The 21164-nt window shown below is 35.7% G+C and overlaps 6 protein-coding genes across 6 annotated transcripts; 4 read left to right on the top strand and 2 right to left on the bottom strand.

Moving 5' to 3' along the window:
• Positions 1-1350: 1350 nt before the first annotated feature.
• Positions 1351-2846, top strand: LOC18014605 (putative FBD-associated F-box protein At5g56560). Its single transcript, XM_024154453.1, has 4 exons — positions 1351-2065; positions 2109-2224; positions 2342-2476; positions 2577-2846. The coding sequence occupies exons 1-4, from the start codon at positions 1351-1353 to the stop codon at positions 2844-2846; spliced, it is 1236 nt and encodes a 411-aa protein (XP_024010221.1).
• A 432-nt stretch (positions 2847-3278) lies between these two features.
• LOC18014604 (cysteine-rich receptor-like protein kinase 45) lies at positions 3279-4997 on the top strand. The gene is given in 8 exon segments (XM_024154317.1): positions 3279-3351; positions 3457-3545; positions 3679-3731; positions 3733-3884; positions 3982-4219; positions 4304-4442; positions 4515-4718; positions 4720-4997. Coding segments are annotated over 8 exon segments (1053 nt in total). The 5' UTR covers positions 3279-3281; the 3' UTR covers positions 4828-4997.
• A 677-nt stretch (positions 4998-5674) lies between these two features.
• LOC18014593 (protein STAY-GREEN 2, chloroplastic) lies at positions 5675-7491 on the top strand. The gene is made up of 4 exons (XM_006396770.2): positions 5675-6092; positions 6358-6531; positions 6633-6800; positions 6987-7491. The coding sequence occupies exons 1-4, from the start codon at positions 5964-5966 to the stop codon at positions 7335-7337; spliced, it is 822 nt and encodes a 273-aa protein (XP_006396833.1). The 5' UTR covers positions 5675-5963; the 3' UTR covers positions 7338-7491.
• Positions 7492-7684: 193 nt separating this feature from the next.
• On the top strand, positions 7685-8989 carry LOC18014592 (protein STAY-GREEN 1, chloroplastic). Its single transcript, XM_006396769.1, has 4 exons — positions 7685-7813; positions 7913-8086; positions 8213-8380; positions 8639-8989. The coding sequence occupies exons 1-4, from the start codon at positions 7685-7687 to the stop codon at positions 8987-8989; spliced, it is 822 nt and encodes a 273-aa protein (XP_006396832.1).
• Positions 8990-10916: 1927 nt separating this feature from the next.
• LOC18014591 (protein FIZZY-RELATED 1) lies at positions 10917-15885 on the bottom strand. Its single transcript, XM_006396768.2, has 11 exons — positions 15847-15885; positions 15582-15747; positions 13612-14168; positions 13134-13256; positions 12922-13026; positions 12251-12493; positions 11970-12164; positions 11768-11869; positions 11613-11675; positions 11431-11499; positions 10917-11320 (listed from the first exon to the last, which is right to left on the bottom strand). Exons 1-11 carry the CDS (start codon positions 15883-15885, stop codon positions 11267-11269), a joined length of 1716 nt encoding a protein of 571 aa, XP_006396831.2. The 3' UTR covers positions 10917-11266.
• A 3903-nt stretch (positions 15886-19788) lies between these two features.
• LOC18014550 lies at positions 19789-20888 on the bottom strand. The gene has a single exon (XM_006396767.2). It carries the CDS (start codon positions 20779-20781, stop codon positions 19789-19791), a length of 993 nt encoding a protein of 330 aa, XP_006396830.1. The 5' UTR covers positions 20782-20888.
• Between the last annotated feature and the right edge of the window lie 276 nt (positions 20889-21164).

Here is a 21164-nt window from a genome sequence, read left to right as displayed (position 1 = left end):
GTGATACATTGCTTCTCGCACGGTTGTCTATAAAATATTGAGCATATCCAGCATTAAATGCTTGTCTGGGCGGGAAGAAGATGTGGCTCAGAATGACTGCACCAAGATATCAGAGATATTTCGTCTGCCTACTCTAATCTGATCTACCCACCCTAAACCATCATTATGCTCCCTATTACGAGAGAGCTGATATTACGTGGCATGTAAATACAAGGACTTTTTGGTAATCTCCGATAACCACAAACACAGTAAACTCGAATTCGTGTGGAGTCATAGTTAGATAATTAAATATTGCATCGACTATGAATATTGAGCTCGTTTCTCTTTATTAAAATCTTACCTTGTTTTTATATATATTATTTTTTGGCAAAAATAGTTTCTTACTTAGCTAAAAACTATTATGTTATTATTTACAAACTTATCATATCTGAATGAAATCAACATTCAATATGAAAAATATCTAAATAATGGTAGATGAAAGGTTAAATAGTGTTATTCTACAAATATTCACTTATTGAAAAAACTATTAAAAGTTTTACAATATCCTTTATTAATACACACTAAATTTTTCTTGTAATTAATACACTAAAATAATGTTAAAACTGAATTTTTGTTCAAAATTTTTCACTGACAATACTAAACAACACTTTATATTATGAAACAAAAATAATATTTAAAAAACGATACGCTTTATCAAAGGGGAGATAGGCGGTTTGGTTTGGTTTGCTTCTTCTCCGGTTTGGACATATACTAGGGCCGTTTTCCTTTGGTTAAAGAGCAGCGTCGTTGCAAGTGGTTGTAGCGATCTCATTCAAGTTCAGCCTCCCCCGAGCCTCTTCTCCATTTCGGTTTAGTTTCGGTTTCCCGTTATCGAAGCTCTCTGTTCCGGTTTGCGGTTCCAAACCGGCGTTTTCTTCTTTTGTAATTCTTTTTGGATTGATTGATTTTTAAGGTTCTCTATATCTTTAAATTTCATTAATTCACAAGAAAACCCTTTTAACCAACAAAAAAAAAAACAAGATAATGTAGTTCTGCTAAGTAATTTCCATATAAAATAGATATTTGAGTATATAGAAAGAAATCAAATAATAGAACCAGTTATATATACGTACATTATTTGTGAGGGAAAAACAAAACTTATCTGTTTTAACTTTTAAACAAAAAAAAAAAAGGAAATTCAACAACCCCATTATTCCTATTTGGACTGTTCACAATAGTTTCGCTATATCAACGCAAATCCAACCAAACCCTTCAGTCCACTGTTTGAGTTTTGAGTTCTCTAATTCTCTTTTTTTTTCTCCGTCGTATCGTTTGATTTCTTGAACCTAACAATAACGAACATATCATAAGATGGGCATGATCAGCGAGTTGCCAGATGATTTGCTCTTGAAGATACTGTCATCACTTTTTCCCGAAGATTTGATAGCCACGAGTGTCTTGTCCCGGCGGTGGCGGTCTCTATGGAAGTTGGTGCCTAAACTAAATATCGGTGAGCAGCATAGAACTAAATATTCCATGAGAGATGTTGATATGATTTACAGTTCTTTGGCGTTTAGTAATCCTCAGGTTCTAAGAAGCTTGGATTTCAAGCTTATCTCATATGATTCTGAATGGCTCGAGTATTGGACCAAACCCACAGTTTATCACGGTTTAAGAGAGCTGAGATTCGAGTTGGTTTACAGATCCCTTAAATTTCCGACTCGCTTGTATGTTTGTAAAACCCTTGAGACCTTGATACTTTGCAAACTACATCTCGTGGACGTTCCGCCTTGGGCTTGTTTCTTGTCCCTCAAGACTCTTCACCTTTTATCCGTGAATTTCTCACACGAAGAATCTGTTCAAAAGCTTCTAAGTATCTGTCCGGTACTTGAAGATTTGGTTGTAAGACGTTCCACGTATGTTAGTGTGGAGGTTTACACTATCAACGTTCCTACTTTGAGGAGTTTATCTATAGATTATTTACATGCTGCGTCTCCACCCGCGGGTGTTCATGGATTTGTTATCAATGCTCCTTCTTTAAAGTACTTGAACATTAGAGACCATGTTAGTAACTTTCTAAAGTTCTTAACATGTTCGACCAAAAAAAAAAAAAAACTTTCTAAAGTTTACAAATATGCCAAAGCTAGTCAAGGCGAATGTCGAGGTTGTTTGTGATCAATCCAAAAGTCTACTAGGATCTCTTGCCTCGATCCAACATCTCTCTTTGTGTTCCAAAAATTTAAACGTAAGCTTTTGTTAATCTGATGAACTCAATAATGTCAAAAGATCTCTAATTAACCTTATTGTTTACTGTCATGATGAATAGTACGTACTTACTCTGGTTTGTTCGTTTCTGTTGCAGATTCCATACCATGCAGACACTTTCTTCTTGTTTCTTGAACATCTTGAGCTTTGTACATGTTCTGCGGAATGGTGTGATTCACTTACTCGTATACTCAAAGAGGCACCAAGACTTCGAGTTCTCAAGCTTAAGTCGGTATGTATTATTTTATTCAGTTTCCTTACTATTTTTATGTGTTTTTTTTTCAGTTTCTTAAGTGGTCTAAACGCTAACACGTGTGGTGGTTGCATCTCAGATACATTGTACCAGTTACAATGACTCAATGGAATGCTGGAACCAGCCGAGTTCTGTTCCTGAATGTTTGTCATCCCATCTCCAGATTTTGGAGTGGAGACGTTACAAAGGCACAAAGCTAGAGAAACAATTGGCAAAGTACATCCTAGCAAAGGCAGGTCATCTAAAGATGGCGACATTCTCTTCAAAAGCTACAGAGGAGCATCAGATGTTCAAGAAGTTAGAATCTGTGCCCATATGTTCAAAGTCATGCCAACTTTTGTTTGACTGAAGTTATTTCTGAACATGTTTTTCTTAACCTTGCCAAATTTTCTATTTTCTTTAACGGGTCTTGTGAATATTGTAGACTTGCAAATAATTTACTATAAACATCATCGAGATTGAATTCAATGTTTTCAAGAAGTCCTCTAAACAATGTTTTCAAGAAGAGGGAGAGCTAGAGATTAAAGAACCCCCCAAAAAAGCTAGGATGAGAAAGAGAAGTCAAAAGGTCAACTACAACCAATGTTTTCGAGTTTTAATTGGTACAACAAAAACAAGTGAAGAAGAGAACTAAAGACACCCCAAAAGATAAGCTAAAAGGAACCATAGAAGTCAAGGTCAACAGTCAAAGTCAACCGTTGTAGAAAAAATTCTCCTTAAAGTTTCCCATAACTTGTTTGCTAAGAAAATCTAGACAAACACTGTCTTCGTCTTCGTTTTCTCTATGGCCATTACTTCATTACTCGATACCGTTTTCCGTAGAAGAAAGAGAAAGTCTACTGATTTCATAAGCAGTAAGTGTTCGGTTTGTTCCTCAATTTTCTCTTCCTCACATCTGACACACAAAAAAAAACCCACGAATTATATATATTTTCACTTGTCTCTGCTATATTTTACAGTTTTCGAATTCGACTTCGACACCATTAGGGCTGCAACTAATGACTTCTCAGATCTGATTGGTCGTGACGGGTTTGGTTCTATTTACAAGGTTGTTTCTTTAATCTTTATAGATTAACCCTCGCCATGATTTATAAATAAAGAAATTCGGGTCCATTAGTGTATAATTCGAATTTGGATTCGTATTAATAGTTTCGTTTTCTTTTTTCCCTTAATTAATTCAGGGTAGTCTTCAAAGCGGAGAAGAAATAGCAGTCAAGAGTTTGCGTAGAAGTTCCAAGTGAGAGAGATTTTCGTAATGAAGTCGAGATTTTGTCTAAGCTTAGGCACAAGAACCTGATACATCTTCTTGGTTTCTGCTCTATGCTAGACCAACGTTACCTTGTTTACGAGTTCATGCCTAACCTAAGCCTTGATTGTTTTATATATGGTTAGGAAAAAAAAATTGAATATCCTTTCTAAGTCCAATCCTGTCTATAGTTTTCAAGCTCTTAATTATCATCACTCGTTGTGGTAATGTATTTCAGATCCACATAGAGCTTCTCAGCTGAGCTGGAAGATGTGTAGAAACATTGTCCAAGGCATAGCTCGAGGGCTACGTTACATCCATGAAGAATCCGGTTTATGGATGGTTCACCGCGACATTAAACCTAAAAATATTCTATTGGATTCAGATATGAAACCGAAAATCGCGGGTTTTGAATTGGCGAGGATGATGCAACAAGGTGAAAGTGAAGCGGAAACAACTGGAGTTGTCGGTACCGTGTTAGTGAAGTTACCTTATTAACCTAGTTAATGTTTTGAAGATCGTTAGAGACTAATCAAACAACACTTTGGGATAATGAACAGAGGGTTTTTAGATCCAGAATACATGCGAACCGGACGTGTTTCTGTAAAATATGATGTTTATGCCTTTGGAGTTACTATCTTGACGATCATTAGCAGAAGAAAGGCTTATCCCATTGGCGAAGAACCTCTGGTTATATATGTGAGTATACCTTAAGGCAAATGTGTCGATACTTGTTTAGTGTTTCATTAATTGATCTTGTCTTCTTTTTAGGTTATGAGATGCTGGAACAGAGGAGAAGCCATCGATGTGATCCATGAAGTGATGAGAGAAGAAGAAAGCGAAGATTCCATAAGCGAAATCTTGAGATACATTCACATTTCTCTGCTCTGTGTCGATGACAATCCAGAGACGAGACCGAGTGTAGATAATGTTCTTCATTGGTTTAGTTGTTCCTCTACTCCTTTGCCTGAACCAACCAACATTTGGTAATCGATTTCTTGCAGAGGAAGAAACTAATTGGTTATTGTCGCCATCTCTATCTCCCGGACATAGCTCTCTTATGTCACCCGTGTCTTCACGTTAGGGAGATAAGGTAAATGAGATTAGCTATGCTTGAATGCTGTTTATTGGATTGATGAGAGATTGATCTACTGATTCTCTTATAAAAAATATGTACAAGCTACAAAAAAAAAAATGTACAAGCTACATTTATATAGTAGAGATTAATCTTGATTTTTGATAAATTTTTTACAGTTTGAGATGTAAAATAACATATTATTGTGGCCTATTCATTTTTGACATATTGCATCTAGATTCAGCATCTATTTTCCGTTTTGGTTTAAAATCAGCCTTTGCAAATGGGATATTAACATCTGGATGCAACTAAAAACCAATATAAGTGAAAATGTTATGCATTGTTGATAAAAAAAAATAATGTGAAAAATTAGTTTTTTGGCGGCAATATAAAATTAGTTTATTTTGATAAATCTACAATTTAAAAGAAGTGGAAAATGTATGTCTTGTTGATAATTTTTCCTAAAATTAAAATTAGTTTATTTTGTCGGCAATATATATAAAATTAGTTTTTTTTTTTCATAAATCTACAATCAAAAAATAAATCTTGAATTAAAAGATGAGGTCGTACGGAATCGTTTGTGGAACCGAAAAGGTAAACTAGATTATTCGGCAGAGAACCGAACCTCTTGTCTCTTTGTCTCGAACGGTGAGTAGTTATCCGATAACGAACCGGAGAAACTCCATCAATGCCACGTGTGAGCCTTAATGTGACGACACATGCCAGCTCATGCAGTGTAGAAGCTGGACACCACGTGTCACTCTCAGTCTCACCTCTTCAACAAGAACTTTGGGCTTGAGAAAGTCTAGAAATAGAAGCAATCTTCTCCTTTTCACTCGTATCGAAGATTATTTAACCCAACACGCAACAACAACAACAACAAAAAGAATTAACCCTAATTTCCCGTAAGAAGAAAGAAAAGAAAAAAAGCTAAACCGAAAGCGAAAGCAAGCTCTCGATATTTTTTTGTTTCGAAGTTGCAAGCTTTGATTTTGTGGGTTACAGTGTACGAACACGCAAGAATAGCGTGAAGATCTCAATAGAGTTCTCGCAAAAGGGTTTCTCTGTTTTTAAACATTTTTCAATCTTTTTTTTCCCTTCAATCTTGTTTTCTGCAGATTTCGGATATTGGAAACTAAGCAGAGATGTGTAGTTTGGTGACAAATCTGTTACTTCCATCGAAGATGAAACCAGCTTTTTTAGAGAAACAGAGCAATAGCTCACTCTTTGTTACCAAGAAAAGATCCAAGATGAAGAACAAATCTATTGTTCCTGTAAGAATCTCAAATCTTTCTTCCTGTGAAAATTTTGGTTTCCCTTCACTCTGTTTTCACATTTCTTATTCTTGTAAGTTAGTTTCGATCTGTTACTATTTCTGGAAATTAAATATTAGAAACAGAGTTCAAATTATGTTGATTTAGTTTGTATACTCTGTTTCCTAGGGTTTATCCTTTAATTTTCTGCGCCTTCTTTGAATTTAAATTTGATGAATCTTGTGAAAATAATCGATTTCTTTTTGTATGTTTTGATTGGTTAAAGGTTGCAAGATTATTTGGACCGGCGATTTTTGAAGCCTCCAAATTGAAAGTATCATTCTTAGGAGTTGATGAGAAGAAGCATCCATCAAAGCTCCCAAGAACTTACACTCTTACTCATAGTGACATAACCGCTAAGTTAACTTTAGCTATTTCTCAATCTATCAATAATTCTCAGGTAAATCACAAAACTCCCCATAGTGCTCAAAATTTTAAGGGTTCAGTGTTTTAGGATACTGATATTGTTCTTCTTTTTTTTTTTGTATGTGGGTTAATCAGTTGCAGGGATGGGCTAATAAGTTGTTCCGGGATGAAGTAGTCGCCGAGTGGAAGAAAGTGAAGGGTAAAATGTCACTTCACGTTCATTGCCACATTAGTGGTGGCCATTTCCTCTTGGATCTCATTGCAAAGCTTCGGTATTACATATTTTGTAAAGAATTACCAGTGGTGAGTATGCGCTTTTTAAAGCGAATTTTCTATACATGAATATTTTCTAATCAGATTGTTTTAGACACTATGAAATTTGTATGCAGATTCAGAAAATTAGTCTGTGGCTATAAGATAAACTCGTATTCTATAGGATATGTAACAATGTTGTCTTTTTAATTATATTTTGGACCTGTTGATTTATAGGTGTTGAAAGCTTTTGTTCATGGAGATGGGAACTTGTTGAATAACTACCCTGAGCTACAAGAATCTCCTGTTTGGGTTTACTTCCATTCCAATGTCCCCGAGTACAACAAGGTCGAATGTTGGGGACCGCTTTGGGAAGCTACGTCGCATCATCACCACGATGGAAATAGAACCCGCAAAAAATGTGAAACTCTCCCGGAGCTGCCTTGTCCCGATGAGTGCAACTGTTGCTTTCCGCCGGTTAGCGCGATCCCATGGTCTCATCGTCATTATCAACATAGCAGAGAGGATGAGAGTGTTGTGGGTGGCGAGTTGGGAACTTCTATGCCTAACTCTCAGAGATTGAAGTGATTAGATCTCAAGACAATGTATCTTTTTTTTTCTTTTTCTTTTTCTTTGGTGGTTAAGAAAGCTAAAAGCAAAGTGACAGTACTTTTTCTGCTGTTAATAAAAAATGACGTTAAAAGTATAAATTTCCTCTTGTGTATTTGTTTTGTAAAGTCAGGTGAATAGTAGACTCACGTGTTATATATGTCTACTAAATGAATGTCAAGACAAGATTGTTTTGTTTTGTTTTGGTCGGCAAAGCAAAAGATAAAATAGCTAAATACTACGATCTGGCACCAAGTCACACAGAAACTTTTACATTCTTTGATAATTATCTCTACGATTTCTGTGAGAGAGAGAGAGAGAGAGAGATGTGTGGTTTGGTGGCAAATCTCTTGATCCCGGTAAATCTGAAACCAGATCTTTCAGATAAACCAATATGTAGTTCACTCTTTCCCACTATTACAAGATCCAAGAGGAAGAACCAATCTATTATTCCTGTAGTTATCTCAATTTTTTTCCATGAGAAATATTTACATTTTAGTAGAAACTTTTCACAGCTCTGTTTCTGATTTTTTGTTCTTTCCAAATGGTTTAAGGTTGCAAGATTATTTGGACATGCGAATTTTGAAGCTTCTAAATTGAATGTATTGTTCTTAGGAGTTGATGAGAAGAAGCATCCATCAAAGCTTCCAAGAACTTACACTCTCACTCACAGTGACGTCACCGCTAAGTTAACTTTAGCTGTCTCTCACTCTATCAATAATTCTCAGGTAATTAAGTACTAATCACCTCTCCCCCATTTAATATATGTAAAGACATTATAATCAGAGTTTAGCAGGTTAATTTCAATTTGACATTTTAACATAACTTTTATGGGACCATGGCTACATGACCAGCTGCAGGGGTGGGCAAACAGGTTGTACCGGGATGAAGTGGTGGCCGAGTGGAAGAAGGTGAAAAGTAAAATGTCTCTTCACGTTCATTGCCATATTAGCGGCGGCCACTTCCTTTTAGATCTCATTGCGGAACTTAGATACTTCATATTTTACAAAGAATTACCGGTGGTAAGTTTTGTTATTAACCAAATGATGATAGTCGAGTGGTTTTAGATTTATTAGCCGGCGTAATGAATCGTTTTTTTTGTCAAATGTGCCATACTTTTGATCACTGAAAAATGCAAATAATAGACTTCATTTTAGTATATGATCCACATGAAATGTGTCGATGTGTTATATGTGGTCTTTTATGGAAGATCGAACACAAGGTGTTCTAAGAAGAATTATACTAGATTCTCATTTTGGTTTTGGACCGATTGATTATAGGTGTTGAAAGCATTTGTCCATGGAGATAAGAACTTGCTAAACAATTACCCTGAGCTACAAGAAGCTCTTGTTTGGGTTTATTTCCATTCCAACATCCACGAGTTCAACAAGGTCGAGTGTTGGGGGCCACTTCGCGAGGCGACTTCCCAAGATGGTTGTAGAACTCACACGCGTGAAACCCTACCAGAACGGCCTTGCATGGATGACTGTAGCTGCTGTTTTCCGGCGGTGAGCACGATTCCTTGGTCTCACTCCTCGCATGGCAGCCACGGTGAAGAGGATGATGATACAGCTCTAGTGGGAAGGAATGTTGTGACTAAGTATATGTATAATCGTAGTAAACGAAAATAATAACGCAAATTAGACATATCTTAAGATGTATAGTATCAAAAGGTTCGATCAGTGATTATCAGATGGAAATATGGAATGATGTATCACCCTCTAGTGACTTGAGAATGCAATTTTCATAATATTGGCCACCTTAGTTAAAAGAATTAGCGTTTCAACAAACCATTTTTAGATTGTAGAATGAAAAGTTATTTAGTTATGTCATTTGTGTATTGAAGCTTTGATGGTTTATTTTAGTTGTAGTCAATAACTAACATGTCTTTTTGTTGGTTAATGCTCCGATTGGTAACATATGATTTTGCAGTTGAATTACAATCGATGTTGTAATTTGATGTAACTTGCAGTAAAAATTATAAAATATAAACTGTAGATTTATGCGGTGAATTTCTTGTAAAAATATGAGTTATTTTTTTGTTAAAATAACTGAGTGGTAACATTTCTGTGATATAAATTACAGTACATGTTATATAAATAAATTAAACTTTTATTATATATTAATAATAATTATATTTATTAAAAAATAATAAGAAAAAATTAAAAAAATATTAATACCAACATTCAAATGTATTATATTAAAAAAATTGATAGGAATATTTTTTAAAAAAAAAAACCCAAACTACTACATTCTAAAACATTTTTACTCAAGAAGTCCATATACACAAAAAAAAAATCTTGTCAACATTGACTATTTGAAAAAATACATGAAGATTTGATTATTTTTTTTATGTTGTGTTGTACTAGTGTTTTGTTATGTCATTTAAAATAGAAAAAATATAAACGTTTTCTTTTGCATTGTATATTGTGTTATGTTTTATTAGGCTTTTTTGAAATTATTTTTTCCAGCAAAAAAATACTATGCATGAAAATGAGTATGTGGGATAAAGCAAAAACAAAAACAAAATCTAATTCAACCTCTAATACATGAGAAATCTCTTGATGTTGAGTTAACTTTTGAGTTATCAATTTAACAAAGGACATAACTCAAAATTGTAACTCAACCATAACATATTCTAACTCAAACTTTAACTCAAACTCTAACTTAAACTCAAACTCAAAAATCCAAACTAATTCATGATTGATAATGTATCTATGCATTAGCCTCATAACTCAAACTTATGCAAAGATAAATCATTTGTAACATTTTAATCAAGTTTTTTTTTAGCAAATTAATATGATTAGTGATGATGGGATCACAGATATAAGCGGTTACTGGATCTAATACTTTGATGCTACGTCAATTATGCAACGTAGCTTTTGTTTTTTTTTTCTTTTTCATATTGAACAGAAGGTGACTTGACATTAGATTTGATTACAACGTATTGGAGAAACAGACAAAGACCTGACTTGTTTGTATATGTATCATAGTTGTACGAGAAAAACGTGGAGGCAAAATTATTTGAAAAAAAAAAACTAAGTCATTGTTCTTGTCCCACCAACTTCTTTCTTTACGGTCCGGACATATGTTTTTTTTTTTTTTTAAGAAAAAAAAAAGAGAAGGAATGTTGAGTTATATTACTTTTGGAATAAACATTACTCAAACAACGTAACAAAAGAAAGAATTCAGAAAGATTGAAATTTTGCATATGCTTGTGAGAGAGTCTCTTGTGACATGCTTCTCTAACGAGTTTCAACCTTTTTTAAGCTAAATCTTCTCAACTCACTCTGTGCTGTTGAAGCGAATAACTTTTTTCTGAGGGGTTAAAATGTTATACAAAGATTCCTTTAATTCAATTATAGGAGATACACATTTTTGTCAGGAGAATCTCATCATAACTCTTTATGTTTTTAATTAAAAACCTGGACCATCAGAGATTGACATATAGTATACAATATATTGCGAAATGCGAACATATATACATATGGTATACATATATATATATATACACATTAAGAATAAATTCACTCAAACCAATAACCAATAATAATAATTGAAGAACTGAAGATCACAAGGGAGACAATAACGTGCGTTGGGTTACATAGCTAGCATAAAGATCATCTTAGAGCTCAGAACTCTGGGCAAGAGGAAATCTCCACTCTACACTCTCTTTGGTGTATTCAAAAAAGTTTCACCAAATATAAATATTTACAGAAGACAAAAAATCCAATCTATACAACGGAGAAGAAAAATCTAATGATCACAGCAAAAGAAAAAAAAACTTAAATTTAATTTGTTTCCACTAATCTATGGGAGGTTTGGTTAGGACGACCAACTAACACGCATGTGTTTGGTTTCTTCGTCGCCGGAGATTAGAAAAGAAAATCAAGAATCATCTCAAGATTTCACCGGATTGTTGATCTACCAAAAGACAATGCCCCAATTTCGCTCTCCCTGCTCTGAGAACAGAAACAGAGAATGTATGTGTGTGTGTGTGTGTTACACATTATTCGTTTTCAGAGAATTAAAGGATTTAAGAATCAGAAAAGATATGCTTCGGGTTCTTTACCTGAGATTTCGGGGAAGGGAAGACGTTCCAGAATCTTAAGGTTTCATCTCCTGCTCCTGTAACGATCGTCTGCAACAAATAAGAAAAGTGTGTTGATTCAAGTGTAGATATATTAAGCAAAAATCTGAGATTGTGATTATGACAAGTATTATTATGTAATGAGAAAATATAAAAAGACAAACCTGTCCATCTGGTGAGACCGCAAGGTACAGAACGCGGAACGTATGACCCGTGAGAGTTGCTAACTGCAACAGAGAACAGTTTCAATCGTTAAATATCCCAATATACAGCAAGAAAGAAAAGAAACTGAAAACAAAGAACACAGAATTCATCTTACTTTAGACATGGTTGGATATTTCCATACGATGATTTGGTTTTGGGAATATCCGTGGGTGCTCACAAGCTCATTCACGTTCTTAGACCAAGCCAGGTTACAAACCTGCATAAAAGAAAGATATTTTATTTAACCCCAAGAAAAACCCGAAGTAAAAAGTCGTTTTTTTTGTTGTTTTTTTCAAAGCCAGCATAAGCAAGTTTACCTGACTATTGGTGTCTATGCAACTTAAATGAGTGTTTGACGACGTGTTCCAGAAACGAATACATCTATCAGCAGTACCACCACCGGAAGCAAGAAGTCCGTAATGATGTGGAGACCACGCAATGGCTTTAACCGCTGCTGTGTGTTCACAGTATCTCAAAACCGGTTGTGTTGAGTGTTGGTTCCACACAAAAAGCTGCAAGATCATAGAACTATTATTACTCTAGTGTTCAAGAAGGTCATGTTTTTCTTGGACACAGAATGAAGATTATATATTTATACCCTATTGTCATTTCCGCCTGATGCTAGCTCACGGTTATCATAAGACCATTTGAGCCCACAGACTTCGGATTTGTGACCTGTTAGCTTACTGACATGATCTTCTTGAGACCGTATGTCTCTGTGAAGTATACTCCTGTCTCTGCTTCCAGAAGACAGTACTGATGAGCTCCATGCCAAGGCTCCAACCCTTTGACGATGACCTTCCATTGTTCTTATTCTCTGGCACCGCGACGCATCCCAAATCTAGTGGAAAAATAAACAGCAAGAGTAAATCAGAACATGAAATATGACGGTGTCCCCAACAAGACAACTACAACAAATTGTATTTTCAATACACTAAGGATAAGTTTTAGAGTGACCATCTTAGCCACCAATAAGCAGTTTTATGCGGCCCCATATGATTCAGTGAACTAAGAAACAAACATATATGTGTGATGAAAACAAACAATTGTTCCAAGTATGTTCAAGAATCCAATAAAAGGATAGGAAATGCATTCCACATCCATCGCGAGTGCATTCTTATAAGAATAAATATTCAGAAAGCCGCACCTTTTGAGTTCTAATCATGTTCTAGTTTCCGAATCCAGATTCAAGTGGTAAAAAGGTATTGTATATAGATAGATAGAGGCATACATTGACTGAAAGAGCCAAATGTATCTTGTTCAACTTACCTGTACAGTTCCGCTACTAGTTCCAATCGCCAAATGTGTTCCACGCAGTGCCCAACCGACTGAGCAAACGCTGTCATCAATCCCAACATCGCATAACTTAGTCACCTGCGAATAACAGAAAGACATTCCAAAGTCAAACCACTTTAAGAGAAGAATGAGCCAGAAGGTTACAAATCAGGAAGAAAAAAAGAAAAGGAAAAAAATAAACTCACCTTGCCACTACAAGCATTCCACAAATAAACGCAGTTCCCTAATCCCACTGCAAGAACATTTTGTGCCGACCAATCCACGAGATTCAAGTAAAAATCATCTTGCAGAGCCGGCGCATCCAATACCTATCAACAACAACAACAACAATGGAAATGTAACAAAGGGATAAACATGTGTAGTTGAAAAATAGAGTAGAAAATATGCATTCTTCAAAAACACTTAACTCCAAATTATCAACAAGACTTCACTAAGGCCTCACAAGTGTTATACATAAATGCACGCACAGAGATGAAATTGTAGGGACGCATTCAAGTATCGCAAGTCTCGAAACATAAAATCTATAAACAACACGCGAAATCCATCCAAGAAACACAAAATCCACTCTAGTGACCCTAATTTCAACCCACAAACCCTAAATCCCAAAACTTTAAACCCTAGCCACCGTAAGAAATCCCCCAATAGATCGAAAGAAACTCTCACCTTATAAGCCGACCTAAGAATCTTCCTCGGCGACTTGGCGGGGCTACGGCTAACACCAGGAGCCTCATCAGAGCCAAACGGCGAGAACGAGTTCGTAGACCTCTGCGTCTCCGTCTTATACCGGAAAATATTCCGCGACGGAGAGAACCCAGTAACGACATCACTTTTCTCCGGCGTTTCCGGCCCAAAAAGCGCGGCTCGCAGAAGACCCGCGTAAGAACCCGCCGCTTCTTCCTTGCCGTCCTTTTTCGGCGACGGTTCGAGGCCGAAAAGCTCGAAATTAGACCCAGATCTACTCGGAATAAACCTATCGGAGTATATCGGCTTCGATGGAGAGTGATAGTGCTTGTAATCGATTAAACGGTTGATTCGGGTCTCGAGTGAGACCGTCGGTCGATTCATCGACGGCGGAAGATTCAGCTGAGATGCCGACTTCGCCGTCTGATTGTCTCCTGGAGGATCTTCTTCCATGGTTGATTTGATCCTCTTGCTACTTCGTTCCTCCAGGATTCGAGATTTGCGTAGAAAAATGAAATCTTTCTGTTTTTTTTTTTTCGCTCGCTTTTCCTTTTTTTTTTTCTTTCCCGGGAAATTCTTGAGGGAAACAGAAAACGTCAAGGGGAAAAATTGGTGCGAAAACAAGGTAGAGATCTGGTGTGGTAGGGTTTATAATTGATAGAGTAAATCTTTTTTATTGGGCTTGAGTTTTAGAGCCCAATATTTATTTTTGCGTTACAGCTCAATAAGAATTTGTGCATAAACCCACGACTGACCCAACTTTATTTAGGGTTTCTGTTTTTTTTCAGTAGTCATGCATACTTTTTTTTTTTTTTGCTAAATTGTAAATATTCATTAAATGAAAAATTAGGTGTTACAAAGTGCGTTAAAAATTGAACTATCTAAAAGATTGGTCCCATGGCAAAAAAAATAAAAAACATGGAAGCAAATTCAATCGGTACTTTGTCGATATTGAAGCAAAAGCAACAAGTGTCAAGTAGCGATAAAGAACTTGAAAACCGGCTGGAAATTTGAAACCGAGATAAGGTCGAATCGAGAATAACAAGAGACAAGTCTGAGAAACATCCATCTCGCAAAACAGAAGTTGTTTCATCCGACAGCCTGAAAAAGAGTTATTCTTCTAAGAAGTTCGAGGAGGCCCGAACAAGACAGTCCTCTATGTCTACGGTTCGACGCTCAACAAATAAACTCAGATCCAACGCTAAAACAGGACTACACTAACTAACAAAGCCAGAAGAAGAGGCTCGCGCTGCCAAGATACTTCCCCGATGTCGACAAGCACGTAACCAAACAACCTCACAGCTCAGCAGCCTTACTACCTCCTCTGAAAGAAAGATAAACAAGACACAGAGCCGATCTCGAAGAGACCTCAACAGAACAGCACCAAGAGAAACAACAACACCAACCGGTAAGCAAGACAAACAACTGAAACTCTCACAAAACAAAGATGCAACCATAGGTGAGAAAGAGCCGAGAAAGACGAAATCCGAGGCAGAACTCTCACCGCCACCCCACAAAGGAAAACGCCGAACCAGAATCTGCAACCTACCACACGCCACAGCTCATCCGTGAAAGATCCAGAGCCTAACCTCATCAAGCGGCATGACAGAGCAAACCACCGGACAAACCACAGAGGCAGAGCAGCCTCGTCACCTTCAATCGGCCCAGAACCTAGTCCTCAGAGATTCAGAGAACCGACGAGATCTAGACGAAAGCTTTGCCTCCACGAACGCCAGCACCTAGAGCACCAGAGCCACCATGACGAGGCAAAAGAAACTCAGATCCGACCTTGCAAAGAGATGAAACGAGGGAGACACCAAATACCACATGCCTCCCTTTGGATCGAGCCACCGCGAAGACAAGGAGGGGATTCACCGGTGACACACCAGAGCGAGATCCAGAGAACAAAAAACAGAAAGAAAAAAACAAAGACGGGGCCTTCTCCGGTTAACCGCGAGGAGCACCGGTCACCGGAGAGGCAGAGATGGCGCGAAGGCTTGACTCAGCAACCAGAAAACCTTGGAGGGCAAAATGATGGAGGGAAAGGAGAAGATGGAGGTCGGAAGAGGAAGGATCGACGAAGAGGAAAATCAAGAGCGGCTGCTTTGGGAGATGTGCCTGGGAGAGAAATTGTCAATAAAATTCATCATGCATACTTCTTTCCCACAACCGCAAGAAACCAGAGAAAACTAAAAAAAAAAACATAATTTTTATTACTTGCACTAACCATATGATGACAGGTATGAGGTTGTTCATGGGTTCTAAAATCTCTTCTTCATCAAGGAGCGGTACGTGAGTTTATTGGGCTTTAATCTTTACTAGATAAAACCCCGCGTGTACACGCAGTAATTTTTATATATATAATAGTTTAGTTTATCAATAATATATATATATATATATATGCAAATTTAAATTTTCTAAATCATGATAAAATTATGTAATCGCAAATCACTTTCTATGGTTATCTTTTTAAATTATTATTAGACATATATCTGTCTGTTTATTACATATTTTCTATTTTTTTACTAATGAAATAAAGTTAACAAATACGTATACTCATCGATACACAATAAAATACAAAATATTGTGTTTGTTTGTTTCAGCTTAGCTTTTAAATCTCATCTCAAATCCTTTGAGTTCTTCTTAGGGTAATAAATATTAAAAACAATAATTTCTTTCTAAATAATCTTTTTTTGTTAAAAAAATATAAAGTTCGGACGTCAATAGAATAAATATGATAGAGTTTGGGCATTATATTCTCCTGATACATAAAGAATTTTGTCTATGTGACAGAAAATAAGGCGCTACGTAAAATATTTTATAGCTAATTTTATATTGAGTTAAACATTCACTATATGTCAGTCTTATGTATCTACAAAAGATGTACGAAAACTATAAACAGAAATTGAACAGAAAACAAAATACCTCAAAAACTTCAACTTCGTTTGTTATATCATTTGCTCTAAACCGAATATTGTTAGGCACCAGAGCATTACGAATACAAAAATATCATAATTTTTCATGTATGCAATAAATAGAAACTATTTATGATTTTTTAAATGTTTTGCGAACAAAAAAAAAACGTCGCATAAAACTCTATATTAATATGAAAACAAGAAATAATTATTTTAATGGCTCATAAAGTTTTTTCTTATATATACATAAAATAGGAATATTGATATATATATATATATATTGTGTAATTACGCTACATACAGCTTGTTCATAGCTCTCTTTCTACGAGGGAAAGATTGGTTATCATTGCCTCCTCGTAGACACGTAGAGTGATTATATCCATGTACTTGATCGCATTTCTGATCTGAAACACCAAAAGCCACAATTACTAAAACAAAAGTAACACAAAAAATCTGTATTTTGGATATGTTATTTGAAGACCTTAATTCTTTCCCAATGTTGGTTATGAACGTGACTGCAGTGGCGCTATATCTGATTTCTGGAGCTCTTTGAGCGTGTAAGAGAAAGCTGAAAAATAGGTGGAATGCCGCTCTATTTTATAATAACATATGATTATGGCTCTTGATTCTTCAAATTTATTTTAGTGTCATTCAATTTTTTCGGGTGTGCTTTAAAAAGTGGTAACACTACAAGTTCAATACATTTCCTTTTTATTGTAAGAAAATGACTTTTCGAGATATAAACTATTTTTGTATTTGTGTCATGGTTGATGAATTAAATTTTTTTTTGGGACTGAGAAAATTAATTTTTTCAAAATCTAAATATGTCAAAATATAGAATGCTTATGTGTCAAGCTTGTAAGACTCAATTGAATTTTTATATAATAGATTTTTTAATTGGAAAAATGTCATTTAAATCCTCAACTTTCTAATTTTGGCCAATTTAAGCACCAACTATCGGTAGAACACTTTAAACTACAAACTTATATTGACTTGGTTTTTAAATCACTAACTTTGTTTGACTCGGCCAAATAAAGCCTAACGTCAATTTAACTAACAGATTTAATTAACGGGGTTAACTCCTCTTTTAAATCTCTGTTAAAACAAAACTACATAACTTCCACAAACATAAAATCCTCAAATCAAAAACTTTCAAACCTTAAATCATAAAATTGATTTTCCCCAAATCAAATTCTTTTCTCATTTTTTTTCTCTATCTGCTCTCGTATTTTTTCCCCAAATCAAACCATGTTTGACTCTTGTCTTTCTCTATCTCCTCTCGTCTTTTTCTTCCTGTTTTGATGAATTCGGGCAAAGCCTTCCTATTCTTATTTCTTCTTCTCTGTTTTAGACAATTTTAGACAAACCCTTCTTCTTTTAAAAAAAAACTCTTTTAGACAATTTTGAATTTCTCTAAACCTTATTTTGTAAGATCTCCAATTCTATTGTTCTCATCCCCAAGTCGATTTCTTTTCTCTTACTCCCCTAAATCGATTCATAATACATGGATGCAATGTTTTTCTTATAAAAAATACGAGAAACAGAAACAAATATAAGATATAAATTTGTTAAACAAAATACAAAAAAAATTTGCAGATTCTTGTCGAATGTTTTTGGAGAGACTGGGTAAATGTTATTAGTGTATCTTGGATTTGCTGAGGAAGTAGCTTCTGAAATAGATAGAAGGAAATTTAAACCCGATTTAGAAGAGGAAGAGAGAACCAATTTGAGGATGATAAAAATTGAATTGGGGATTTTTGAAAATTAGGGTTCAGAGAAATTGAAAATCAATTTGGATTTTGGGGACTTAAGATTTAAAGTATAACGTCGTTGTTTTAATTAACTGAGTTTTCTAATGGTTTTTAACACCGTTTACTTGTTCTGTTTAAAAATTTAACGTTATATCATTTTTGGCCGAGTCAACAAAAGTTAATGATTTAAATATAAAGTCAACCAAATATGATGATTTAAACTATCCACACGATAGTTCATGATTTTAATGGCCAAAATTTGAAAATTGAGGCTTTTTTGATAATTTTTCCATTTTTAATTAAAAATGAATGAAGAACCCTTTAACAACTGTTGGAGATGGTCGAGAACGAGAGGCAAAGTGAAAGTTTATTTTTTTTCAAGTGTTAATAGAAAATGACAACAATAAAAGACTCTGTTTTCGCAGCTCTGCTTCTGATTTTTTTTTCCCTCCCCTTTCGATCCACATGCTCCTTTTTTTTTGGTTGTGTGTTTACGTCAACAAAGTGAAAACATCTGTTATTAGAGATTGTGATAAGGTTTTATTGTTAGTTTCTTCGATCTATCTTATATTATTATTACATTCCAAATGGTTTAAGATTGCAAGATTATTTGGACAGCCGATTTTCGAAGCTTCTAAACTGAGTGTATTGTTCTTAGGAGTTGATGAGAAGAAACATCCATCAAAGCTGCCAAGATTCTCACTCACAGTTGACGTCACCGCTAAGTTAACTTTAGCTGTCTCTCAGCCTATCAATAATTCTCTGGTATTTAATAAGTACTAATTACTTCTCTTGCATTTAACTTATGTCAAGGCATAATAATTAAATTCGAGCAGGTTAGATTCTAGGTTATAGAATTCTGCATTGAGCACGATTCCTTGGTCTCACTCCTCGCATGGCAGCCACGGTGAAGAGGATGAGGATGTAGCTCTAGTGCCTAGTGGGAAGGAATGTGTTAAGGAAAACTCTCGATTTTATTATCACTCAAAGAAAGGATTACAAGATCGATTCGGGACTGAGGCTCTCAGTTACCAAAGCGACCTAAAACGAAATCAAATCTAAAGAACAAGCTCAAGAGATTCGGTGAAGAGGATGAGGATGTAGCTCTAGTGGGAAGGAATGTTGTGACTAAGTATAAATATAATCGTAGTAAAATAGAACTGTGGGAACACATTCTTTCATCTGATGAGTTTTCACCAGAATTTATAACAGTGTTTTATATTCAAAATGTATAAATAACGATTACATATTCTTTCTTCTTTATGGTGACCTAATTATCTAATGTGGTCTTAAATTAACCAACTAACCCAAAACAGCTTAAATTAATAATTTTTGAATATTAGTCATTTTCTAAACAGTTAATTCCATTAAATCTCCTAGATAGTGATTAAAAACATCTTAAGCTGTTTATTAAAAAAAAAAAAAAACTCAATTGACACTAAAAAGTGGAAAACAAATGATCATCAAGAAGGTCGATCTAACTAATTAGTTTGTTATTGTTTGTTACTATACCTATTGCTATCAAATCTGGGAACCGTTCTTGTTCTCGAAGCATTAGGATTAGCCCTAACATGACCGACCATTGAAACCTGAAGTGCTTCCTCTTCATAAGCTCTCCTCTCTATTTCCTCTCTCATCGCTTTCTTCTTCCCTTTCACTAACATCGCCACAACCAATAACCCTAACAGAAACGCTCCAATCATTGCCCCAATCACGCACCCAACCGCCACTTTCCATTGGCTCAATCTCCCCCCGCCATTTACTGCCGGAGAAGACGACGGCGTGACCACTCCACCACCGTCACCGTCATGATCTCTTAGCGGATTTTTAGTCACGAGCGCGTAATGCCCTTGTCTTGTTCCCAAGCAAACAAAGGCTGAAACTTGCTCTCTAAACGTTATGCTACCGTTACTTGTGAAGCAAGCACACAAGAGTGATGAGTTTTTCTTCGTGGTAGGTTTAGGGCTACCACTTGCCTTGTGGCTAAAGAAATCAATCAAAATAGGGTTTTGTTCTGTTCCCATAACGTTAACCTCATAAGGATTCACAGCTACACCGTCCGGGTTAGAATTGTAAGCCAATAAACCGAGAACCGGAGACACGAGCTCGTAATTGTAACTGGTTAAATTATAACCAGTTGAGTAAATAGAAGAAGACCAATCCGAACCCAAATTCTGTCTCACCAGAATCACTCTATCAACACATGGCTGCACCGTCAAGCCCGGACCAAGGTGAAACTCACCGATTCTTGCTCCGTGTCTCTTCAAACTCCCGCATCTAAACTTAGCCGTAGCAATATCAATGGAGGAGAAATTTGAAGGAAGATGGATTTTCTGGATTGTGCCTGTCTTGAAATGTATGTTGAAGTTTCTGATGGTGTAATCTCTGATCATAAGATCTAGGAGATGTGCTGATTGGATAGTTTGAGAATTGGATTCTTGTAAATACAAGAGAAGGATTATGAAGATGAATGTTATGGAGCCCATGTGAGAAGGATCCAAAAGATTCTGAGATGAATTAAGTTTCTTAGGGCTTTGCAGAGAGAAATGATCAGGAAGAGAGAGACTGGGAGAGAGTGAGAGAAAGAGATTGATTGTGTTTTACTTTGTTGGCATGTGTTATGGGGACAGACATGATAAGTATATAGTATATACTATGTATTTTTAAGACACAATAATGAATAAGCATGACCGATGTTTATAATGCTTACAATATTATCCTACTTTTTTCGAGCCTCGTGACATTACTTTACACTTTGTAATCTTGTAAGATCATTGCATATATTTATATATTTACTGAAAGATTTGATTATATTCTTTGATGATCATCTGATACATTTACAAATTTTTGTCCCCACACCCTTATACAG

Source organism: Eutrema salsugineum, unplaced genomic scaffold (genome assembly GCF_000478725.1).
Source record: "Eutrema salsugineum unplaced genomic scaffold, Eutsalg1_0 scaffold_3, whole genome shotgun sequence".
Taxonomy (NCBI): domain Eukaryota; kingdom Viridiplantae; phylum Streptophyta; class Magnoliopsida; order Brassicales; family Brassicaceae; genus Eutrema; species Eutrema salsugineum.
The sequence above is the reverse complement of the archived record's forward strand: the minus strand, read 5'-3'. Positions and strand labels throughout refer to the sequence as shown.

Bases quoted from the DNA above. Each gene is read 5' to 3' on its own strand.
- LOC18014592 (XM_006396769.1), top strand. From the start codon at position 7,685: ATGTGTGGTTTGGTGGCAAATCTCTTGATCCCGGTAAATCTGAAACCA. The intron at 7,814-7,912 runs GTAGTTATCTCA...AAATGGTTTAAG, and splicing joins AGAACCAATCTATTATTCCT to GTTGCAAGATTATTTGGACA. The intron at 8,087-8,212 runs GTAATTAAGTAC...CTACATGACCAG, and splicing joins ACTCTATCAATAATTCTCAG to CTGCAGGGGTGGGCAAACAG.
- LOC18014591 (XM_006396768.2), bottom strand. From the start codon at position 15,885: ATGAACAACCTCATACCTGTCATCATATGGTTAGTGCAA. The intron at 13,027-13,133 runs GTGAGTTTATTT...TGTTATTCGCAG, and splicing joins GGAATGCTTGTAGTGGCAAG to GTGACTAAGTTATGCGATGT. The intron at 11,321-11,430 runs GTAAAGAACCCG...TTCTGTTCTCAG, and splicing joins TCCCTTCCCCGAAATCTCAG to AGCAGGGAGAGCGAAATTGG.
- LOC18014550 (XM_006396767.2), bottom strand. From the start codon at position 20,781: ATGGGCTCCATAACATTCATCTTCATAATCCTTCTCTTGTATTTACAA.
- LOC18014605 (XM_024154453.1), top strand. From the start codon at position 1,351: ATGGGCATGATCAGCGAGTTGCCAGATGATTTGCTCTTGAAGATACTG. The intron at 2,066-2,108 runs TAACATGTTCGA...TTCTAAAGTTTA, and splicing joins TAGTAACTTTCTAAAGTTCT to CAAATATGCCAAAGCTAGTC. The intron at 2,225-2,341 runs GTAAGCTTTTGT...TTTCTGTTGCAG, and splicing joins TGTGTTCCAAAAATTTAAAC to ATTCCATACCATGCAGACAC.
- LOC18014593 (XM_006396770.2), top strand. From the start codon at position 5,964: ATGTGTAGTTTGGTGACAAATCTGTTACTTCCATCGAAGATGAAACCA. The intron at 6,093-6,357 runs GTAAGAATCTCA...GATTGGTTAAAG, and splicing joins AGAACAAATCTATTGTTCCT to GTTGCAAGATTATTTGGACC. The intron at 6,532-6,632 runs GTAAATCACAAA...TGGGTTAATCAG, and splicing joins AATCTATCAATAATTCTCAG to TTGCAGGGATGGGCTAATAA.